The 9,938-nt window shown below is 41.2% G+C and overlaps 1 protein-coding gene across 1 annotated transcript in view; it reads left to right on the top strand.

The window, feature by feature from the left end:
- The first annotated feature begins 2,043 nt into the window (after positions 1-2,043).
- The window catches only part of LARS1 (leucyl-tRNA synthetase 1), a 73,434-nt gene continuing 65,539 nt past the window's right edge, over positions 2,044-9,938 (top strand). Inside the window, exon 1 of the mRNA XM_064596110.1 lies at positions 2,044-2,412. Within this exon, the coding sequence (XP_064452180.1) occupies positions 2,407-2,412 (6 nt within the window). The 5' untranslated portion in view covers positions 2,044-2,406. The remainder of the gene's footprint in view (positions 2,413-9,938) is intronic.

The raw sequence follows: 9,938 nt of genomic DNA, 5'->3' as shown, positions 1-9,938 counted from the left end.
TTATTTTCTTTGACGTCTCATACCCCGTAAGGGCAGGAACCATGTCTGTCTTGTTCCCTACTATATCCTAGCTTTATGTCAGGTTCACAGGAGGTAACCAATGAATATCTGTTGTATGAATAATTTCAATTACCAGTGTGAATTGGAAGCTGATGAATCAAAGATGGCAAATAGTACAGATAAGGGCAGAATTGGAACAGGAGACTATAACCATAGTTATGGGAGCTGTGGAGGATGAGGATTCTTATATTCATTCAATAAATGTTTATAAGGCCCCTACTATGTGCCAGACTCTGCTAGGCAGCCTCCGCTGTCATATAGCTTCCAGTCTAGTGATAAATAAACAAGGCAATTAAAATTCAATGAGGGGTGCCTGGGTGGCTCAGTCGGTTGAGTGTCCGACTCTTGATTTCTGCTCAGGTCAAGAACTCAGGATGGTGAGATCAAGCCCTGCCTCAGCCCCAAGCTCAGCAGGGTGCTTGAGATTCCCACTCTCCTCTCTCTCTGCACCCCCCGCCCCCGTCCCCTGTGCACGTGCTCTCTCTCTCTCAAATAAATACATACATGTTTTTAAAAAAATTCAGGGAGAGAAATTTCCCAAGGGAAGGCAAAAGTGTGTGCTTCAGGGAACATTTAGGAGGGGAGGACATTTAACCCAGACTTGGGCTGTCAGGAAGTATATGTCTAAATTGTTAGTAGCTAAAGTAAGAAGGTATGGAAAGTGATGGAGAGTATTTTTGTGTGTAAGAGCCCAGAGGCAGGAGAGTTACTGGTAGGTTCTCCATAGCCTAAGTTTCCTTGTTCACATCCTTTCATGTAACAAATTTTATTTTATTTATTTTTTGAAAGATTTTATTTATTTATTTGAGAGAGAGAGAGAGTGCAGAGCGGGGGGAGGGGCAGAGGGAGGGGGAGAAGACTACCTGCTGAGTTGAGAGCGCTATAGGGGACTCAGTCTCAGGACCCTGACATCATGACCTGAGCTGGAGGCAGATGATTAACAGACTGAGCCATCCAGGCGCCCCTCATGCAACAAATTTTATCGAGTCCATACCATGTGCCAGGCATCATTAGGTTATTATTAAATTTTTGTCTCATAACTAGTTATTGAAAAATATGAATATAGGGGCACCTGGGTGGCTCAGTCCGTTGAGCGTCTGCCTTGGGCTCAGGTCATGATCCCAGGGTCCTGGGATCAAGCTCCATATCATGCTCCCTGCTCAGCGGGGAGTCTGCTTCTCCCTCTCCCTCTGCTACTCTCTCCCTCTCTCTCTGTCAAATAAATAAAATCTTTAAAAAGAAGAGAGAAAAATATAAATATACATATAAACACATACTTTCAAAGTCATTAAATTTATTAAACGTTTTATTTAAAATTTGTTTCTTTCCCTTAGTCCTTTAGGAAGACACACTTCTGGGCTGGGCATCTACATCCCTCCCGCCCCCCCCCCAAAAGTGCTTTGTAGATGCTTTATAAATGTTTACTGAATTAATAGATAAATGCAGGTGAGAGTACGTAATCTGACCTCAGAAAGTAAAAACCTCGGATCCTTGCTTGTCAAAACATCTTTCTTCCTATGATGTAAATGTTTTACATCTGCGCTGTCCGATGATACCTTAAGCACTAGCCACGCGGACCATCGACCACTCGAAAAGTGGCTAGTGCGATTAAAGAACTCAATTTTAAATTTTACTGAATTTTAATTTAAACGTAAATAGCCACATGTAACTCGTGACTACCGGATCGGACAGCTCAGCCTTAGTACAGTTGAATAGTGTGAGCTTGGCACTGGAGCCCGGTAGGTTTCAAGCCTCCACGTTTAAAAAGAGAGATTGTTAATATGGTTATAAAATGTCTGGATTCCGGGCTGTTGAATGCTATCGACCGTAGTAAATATCTGTGCACAGCGGCAAGCCATAACTAGCACCTCAGTCACTGAAGACTAATATACCTTGCATCCTGGCATCCTGACAGACACCCAACCCAGCGCCGCAGGGTGAAAAGGTTGAAGGTCGGGGAACTCCACCTTAGCCAGGGCGCGCTCCCGAACAGCCTCATGGACTTTGTAGTTCAAGACGCCAGTGACGTCACTACTTGCGTGTCACCACAGCGTGACCCCTGGGTCAATTTCCGGTAGCCTGTTCCTCTCTGGGAATTGTAGTCAATAGGTGCCTGCTGGACCTTGGGTCTAGTGGTCTGGAAACTACAATTCCCGGCGGGCTCGAAGATACGCATCGCAGTAGTTCGCAGTGGGCGGGCGATTGCCTCATCAGGTGTAAAGTGTGTGCTTCAGTGTCGTGGGAGGCCTCTCTTCCCCCCAGACGGAAGGGAAAGGTGGTAATCACTGCTTTGAAAGGATCACCGAGGTCACTGTCGTGGGTTTGCAGAGTTAGCTGGGCGGTGCCATGGCGGTGAGTTCTGGAGGGAGGAGAGTCCGCTCAGCCCGGCCCTAGAACGTGGCTGATCTGTCGGCTTTTGCCAGAAGCTAGGGGCTCCACGTGGTAGCTGTTGTCCTGAAGGGAAAAATCTTTCTCTAAAGAAGGGGAATGCCTTGACCCCCACGCTAAAGTTGTAGATGTTGTGAGGATGTGCCTTTTCTTGCTAGCTGTTGAGCCAGGAGCTGGTATCTTCAACTTTACACCCTACTTAATGTTATGTGTGTTAATTTCACCGAAGTGTCTGAAACCTATTTGGAGAGAGAGGAGTAGGTAACCTTGTTCCTCCTCTTAACAAAAAATTATTGAGCGCTTTCCGGTAAAACAGTCACAAATCTCTACATTCATGGTGTTTACGTGTGTGTGGGAGTTACGTACTAATAAGATACACGGTAAAATATGTCAGGTGCTGGTAAGTGCTATAGAAAAAAAATAGAGCAGAAAGGGGAGACCATTGAGTGTGAGGTGGGTGGGGTAGGGCTGCAGTTTTAAAAGGGTGATCAAGAAAGGCTTTGCTAAGAAGGTGGCATTGTGGCAAAAAGGAGGTAAGGGAGCAAGCCAGGCAGCTATATGGAGAAAAGATTTGTAGGCAGAAGCAACAGTGTGAGTGAAAAGCCTAACGGACTGAGCCACCTGGGCACCCCGAGTATGGACAACTCATGAGGAATTTTATAAAGGAGAGCAGAGGATCGGGGTAATAGGTGAAGGTCAAAGGAGGGCTTTTTTTTTTTCTTCTTTTTTTAAAGGTAGAAATTACCCAATGCTTGTATGCTTATGGGAATTACCCTGTAGATAGGAAAAATTAATGTGCTGTTCCTGAATAGAGTAAAGGGGATGAGATCAGGTCATCAGTAGAGGGGTTAAGCAGGACCACACTCATCTATGTAACAGGAAAGAAGACAGATTGTATGGGTACACATGCATGTGGGTAAGCAGATGTGATGAGGAAGACTGAAAATTTTTTGTTCATTTCTGTTTTCTCATTGAATTAAGAGCCAAGATTACCAGCTAAAAATAAGGATAGGAGAGGAAATGTTGGAGGCTTGAGGAGAGAGGCTTGTTTAGGACATTGCTGTCATTAGAACTTTCTGTGATGAAAATGTTCTATATTTGCACTAATATGGTAGCCACTGGCCACAAGTGGCTATTGAGCACTTGAAATGTGGCTGGTGCAATGGAAGGACTGAATTTTAATATAATTTTTTTTTTAAGATTTTATTTATAAAAAAAAAAAGATTTTATTTATTCATTTGACAGAGAGAGACACAGCGAGAGAGGGAACGCAAGCAGGGGGAGTGGGAGAGGGAGAAGCAGGCCTCCCGCTGAGCAGGGAGCCGGATGCGGGGCTTCATCCCAGGACCCTGGGATCATGACCTGAGCCGAAGGCAGACGCTTAACTACTGAGCCACCCAGGCGCCCCATTATAATTTTAAAATTAAAAAGTTACATGTGGCTAGTGGCTACTGTATTGGACAGTTACACATTAAAGTTTGAGAGGCACTAGTCTAGAAGGAGTAAGTAACTAAGTGGATTTCAGAAATTAGTAGTATTACTGGGCATCACTTGACATCAGTGGACATGATTTTAAATTGAGGCCGGTCAGCATGGTTGAATTCTTATCTCCTGCCACTTTCAGCTGTCTGGCTGAGGGAACAGAGCAGGTGCATAGGAGGGTTGGAGTTTTGCCAGGCAAGAATGGTAAAGAGAATAGTGAAGGAGTGATTTTATAGATGATTTAAGGGATGGAAATAAGGACTTGTGGTGGGAGGGGCCTAAGGATTAGTGAAAAAAGGTCATGATCAATAGATCCTGTTGGGGTTGAAGAATTATTGGAGTTGGAATTCTAGTAGAGTTAAGACCAATAATATCAATAACTAACATTTCTTATGTGTCATGCTTTGTATTTAGCATTTTATTTGAATTGTCTCATTGAGTCTTCACACTAATCTATTTGAGTTAGGCACTCTTATTTGCAGAAACCCAGGCATAGATTGCTTAACTAACAGGTCCAACTTCTCATAACTAGGACATGATGAGAGTGGATTAGAACTCGAAGAGGCTGACTCATTTCTCAGTCACTATGTCATCTTGCTTTCCAGGAAAACACATGCCTTCTGAGTCCTGGTCCAGGGCTTTTTCTTCTGTTCCAGGTTGCTCGATGACTCCCCACCAACCCCACTCCCCTAAGGTGATATCCTTAGCTAATGTGGAATTTGCAGGTCTTTCTCTTTTTTTTGTTGTTAATGGGAATGGGCTTTTCAGTTTGAAAGACTTTAATACATTCTTTTTTCTTTTTAAGTTTTATATTTCCTTATGTAAGGAAACTGGCAACATTTCTGGTAGATATGATTGTTTTGCTTTATTTACTTCTTGGCCTCTGAAAATATTCATGTTTTACACTGTCATGATACTGGGCTCACGTTAAAGTTTGTTTTATTGGAAGAATCCAGTAAGAACTCCCTTTAGAAAGAATAAGTAACAATAAAAATAATAAAAAGTACTGATTGCTTATTCTGTGCCATGCATTAGTGTTTTACATATTTTTTCATCAAAACAACGCTGTAAAAGTAGGTGCTATTTTTATCCCCATCTTACTGATGTGGAAAATAAGGCATCAGATCTACTCAGAGGAGGAATTAGAATTCATTTGTTTCCATTCTGGAGCCCATTCTCTTAATCATTGTGCTACCCCCAGTTGTAAGCTAATGAGGAAATGTCTTTTGCAAACACCTCCCATAAGGAAAGTTTTCTCTTTCCAGAGGAAATCTTACCAATATGAAGTGTGTAAGACAATGAACATGTGATAGCATGGGTAGAATATTAGTTTTTATATTATAATTGAATATGTAAATACCAAACTATAATTTTCTTCACATCAGAGTAGTATTTATTTTTTAGAGCTTTTGACAGTTTTAATCTCTTCTAATTATATATCGGACTTTTAGAGGGGATCTGGGGATGTGATATAATAAACATAATAGCGAACTTAAAAAATACTGTTTTTAAACTTTCATTTGGAAAATTTAAATAGTGAACAAAACAGAGAGAATAATAGTGTTAGGCACTTCCATATACCCATCACCCAACTTCAATAATTGGCAGTTCGGGGTCATCTTGTTTCATATATCCCTCCCTTGCACCCTGCCCCTCCGGATTCATTTTAGGCAAGTTCCAGGCATCATGTGTACATGTTTGACATATTTTAGTATAAGGTTTTTACATCAATACATAGTTTAGTAAGCTTTTTTAATATAATGATAACTTCTCTTAAAACATAACCCCAATGCCATTTTCATACCTAATAAAAATCACATGATGTCTAGATGTCTCTTTGTAGTATTGGTTGACATTGTGCATTTACCCTATGTCCAGCACTATGCTAAGTTCTTCATGCATATTAAGTCTTTTAATCCTCATACTAACACTACAAGGTAGGCATAATTTTTATTCTCATTTTATAGATAGGTAGAAAAATGGAGGCTTAGAGAGTTTAAGGAATTTGCCTAGGGTTCTATAGCTAGTAAGTGGTGGAGCTAGGAGATGGCCAGAGTCCCAAGAGAAAGCAGAAATAGAAGTCAGAAGATGAGGATTTTTGTCCAACTCGATCAATTGCTGACATGACGATCTCTGAGCTTCAGATTTACCATTTTTGAGAAATGATAGCTGTTAGTCTGCCCACTTCTTAGGGTTGTTGTTAAGATAAAAAAAGTTAATGTTCATAAAAGCTTTAAGCTGCAAGATACTATGAATATATGAAAGAGTTGTTATCTATTTAGAGATTCTTCACTGGGGATGATTTTGTCCCCCTGAGAACATTTGGTCTGGAGACTGGATTGTCACACCTGGGGGGTGTGCTGCTGGCATTTAGTGGCTAGAAGCCAGGAATGCTTCTAAGCATCTTAAAATGCACAAGACAAAAACACAAAAAATTATTTAGCCTAAGCTGTCAATAGTGCCAAAGTTTAGAAATTCTGATCTTGGCAAATAACCTTCTAACTAATTATTATAACCAATTGTCTAGTTAAATAGCCAGTGAAGAAATTAAGGCTCAGATTGATGGAGTGACTTTCCAAGGTTATATAACAAATTGGTGCTGGGGCCAAAGTCAGATTTCATTACAATTGACTTTGATGTTTTGAGAAGCAAATTTTTTCTGAGAAGCAGAAACCTCAAGAAGAGTTTTTGTGTATTTAGTGTGCTCAATAATAACGAAAAGAAATATATAGTTCTAAGTAATTTGTGAAGACTATTGCTTTCATGTTCTTCTTTAAATGGGTGACATGGTCCTTTTTAAGCAAAAAATATTTGTCCTGTAACTTCTTTGTCTATGGCATTGTACTTGGGGCTGAGGTGACTATAAAAGTTCTGAAAGTTGCTGTCTGCCAGGAGTTCACAGGTCAACTGGGTAAATGTCTTAGGGAACATTTGGTTGCATGCAATGGAAGCCAACTCAAGTTGGTTAAAGAGGAATTTAGTAACGATACAGTGGGATTTCATATCACTCATGACCCTAGGGTAGGAGATACAACTAGGCTTCACGAGCTAGGCTGTTGGTATAAAGGCAAGTATGTTAATATTATATTTATTATATGTGTTGCTAAATACATATATTAAATATATTAAAGTTTTATTAACATGTTAATAGTATTAACATAATAATCTGAAATGATAAAATTAATTAATAGTAAGTGTATTAGTTTTTCTCTTCAACCTTAAAGTTGGTTTTTTATTTCTGACTTTAAAATAAATTAAAATATTTTTGTGAGCCCCTATAGGTTAGAGAGTTCAAGGAATTGGTCTAGGGTTCTATAGGAAGCCTATAGACAAAGGTTCTATAGGCAACCCAGGCTTCTGTAGGCAACCTAGACACTTTGCCTATTCTGTTTACAGGTTAAGTCAGCTGTTAGGAGTTGTACAGGCTGTTTTTTATTTATTTTTTATTTTAAGATTTTATTTATTTATTTATTTATTTTTAAAGATTTTATTTATTTATTTGACAGAGAGAGACACAGTGAGAGGGGGAACACAAGCAGGGGGAGTGGGAGAGGGAGAAGCAGGCTTCCCACTGAGCAGGGAGCCCGATGCAGGGCTCGATCCCAGGACCCTGGGATCATGACCTGAGCCGAAGGCAGACGCTTAATGACTGAGCCACCCAGGCGCCCCTAAGATTTTATTTTTAAGTAATCTCTACACCCAATGTAGGGCTTGAACTCCCAACCCTGAGATCAAGAGTCACATGCTCTAGCGGCTGAGCCAGCCCGCCACCGTGACGTTGTGCAGGCTGTTTTAAGGGCTAGGTGGAATCTTCTGCCTAAAACTCCTTTGCTGGAACATAGGTCCAGTCTAACTGGGAATTCATCTGGAAACATAGAAGAGTACATTTAACCACCTCTAATGCACTGCCTTAAATAAGACTGGACTTTGGTTGTTGAAGAAAGAGAAGGAACAGGTATTGGGTAGGTGATCTGCTGTCCCTGCCATAGCTTATTTTCAAATGGTAGTCTTTGTGTATTACTATTGAAAACCGGTTTGCATGTATAGAAGTAGAGAGACTTGTAACTTATAGGTTACTTTTTGGAGGAGGGTTTTGTAGTAAGAAGGAGCAAAGGAGCTGAGGGTCTGAATGAAGGTGGTTAGCAGCAAAAATGGAAAGGAGTGAATAGATGAAGGCCCTTATTCTTTCCTGGAAAAGGAAGTAACCTTATGCAACCACACTTACTTTTATGGAAATTCTTGGGAAAGAGTCCAAATTGCTTAGTACCTTGATTCACATATGCACCTAGTTCCTAGTCTGTTATTTTTTTATGGCCACAATATGCAAAAGCAGACAATATATTGTTCACTTGTCTTTTTTTTTTTTTTTAACATTTTATTTATTTATTTGACAGAGACACAGCAAGAGAGGGAACCCAAGCAGGGGGAGTGGGAGAGAGAGAAGCAGGCTTCCCGCGGAGCAGGGAGCCCGATGCGGGGCTTCATCCCAGGACCCTGGGATCATGACCTGAGCCGAAGGCAGATGCTTAACGACTGAGCCACCCAGGCGCCCCATGTTCACTTCTCTTTTAAAATCTTTAAATATTGAACAGATATTTGTTGAGAACCTGCTATAAGCTAGACCTTGAGGATATAATGAGATACAAATTATCATTCCCCACCATGAACAGGCTTCAGTAGTCCTGTGAGGAAGACAGACAGATACCAACACCACTGTGTCATAAGTGCTGGCATGGGGGAAATATTGGTAGGTAGGAACATATTAAGAATGGCATATCATAACCTCTTGGTGACCAGTGCAGGTGATTAGCTGAGACCTGAAGGATGAGAGAGCAAGGCAAAGAAATTGGTGAGGCATGAGGGCAGAGAAAGTACTTTGAACAGCTGCTCAGGTGACAGAGGGAGCTTGGCACATTTGGGAAAATACAGATGCCTTGATGGGCCTGCAGTGGGGGAATGAAAGGGGAGGAGAGAGGGATCTGGCCGAGATTAGACAAGAAGGGCCTGGAGTGCCAGGTTTTACAGAATAGACTTTATCCTGGCAGCTACAGAGAATCTCTGAAAGGATATTGACTTGATCAGATTTGTGTTTTGATACCATTTCCAGTCACAGCAATTATGATCTGGTCAGGGTTTATAGAAACAAAAAATTTCCTTGTCACTTTCATTTTCCTTTGGTTACTGGAGAAACTTGTTATGTCCCTGATTTTTTTTCTTTTTTCTAAGTAATCTTTACACCCAACAGAGGGCTTGAAATCACAACCCCAGGATCAAGAGTTGCATGCTCCACTGACTGAGCCAGCCAGGCGTCCCCATGACTTTTCAAATTATGGAATTCTTTCTCAATTCCTCTCTGCCTTTGTATCAGGGTTCTTCCTTTAATCCAATATTTCACCTCCTCCTTGTAAGCTGACTTGTCCTTGTCTTGTATCTTAAACATGCTTCACCTCCTCCTTGTAAGCTGACTTGTCCTTGTCTTCTATCTTAAACTTGCTTAAAAAGTAGTAAACCATTCTTTGGTTTAAATGCAGGGAACTGGGGCACCTGGGTGGCTCAGTTGGTTAAGTGTCTGCCTTCGGCTCAGGTCATGAATCCAGGGTCCTGCTCAGCGGGGAGCCTGCTTCTCCCTCTCCCTCTGCTGCTCCCCCTGCTTGTGCGTGTGCTCTCTATCTCTCTCTCTGTCAAATAAATAAATAAAATCTTAAAAAAAAATTCAATAGCTTAAAAAAAAATGTAGGGAACTGAAAATAATAAAACAGAGCTGACAAATTTATAGTAGATTTGTACTAAATCTTTTTTTTTAATTAATTTATTTATTTGACAGAGAGAGAGCACAAGCAGGGGAGGGGGCAGGCAGAGGGAGAGGGAGAAGCAGGCTCCCCTCAGAGCAGGTGGAGCCTGATGCGGGGCTCAATACGAGGACTCTGGGATCATGACCTGAGCCAAAGGCAGTCGCTTAACCAACGGAGCCACGCAGGCATCCCTTGTACTAAATCTTAATTTTAATA

The sequence above is a fragment of the Mirounga angustirostris genome, unplaced genomic scaffold, assembly GCF_029215605.1.
Source record: "Mirounga angustirostris isolate CCGP_5_RB_7025 unplaced genomic scaffold, mMirAng1.0.hap1 SCAF_7, whole genome shotgun sequence".
Classification (NCBI taxonomy): Eukaryota; Metazoa; Chordata; class Mammalia; order Carnivora; family Phocidae; genus Mirounga; species Mirounga angustirostris.
The sequence above is the reverse complement of the archived record's forward strand: the minus strand, read 5'-3'. Positions and strand labels throughout refer to the sequence as shown.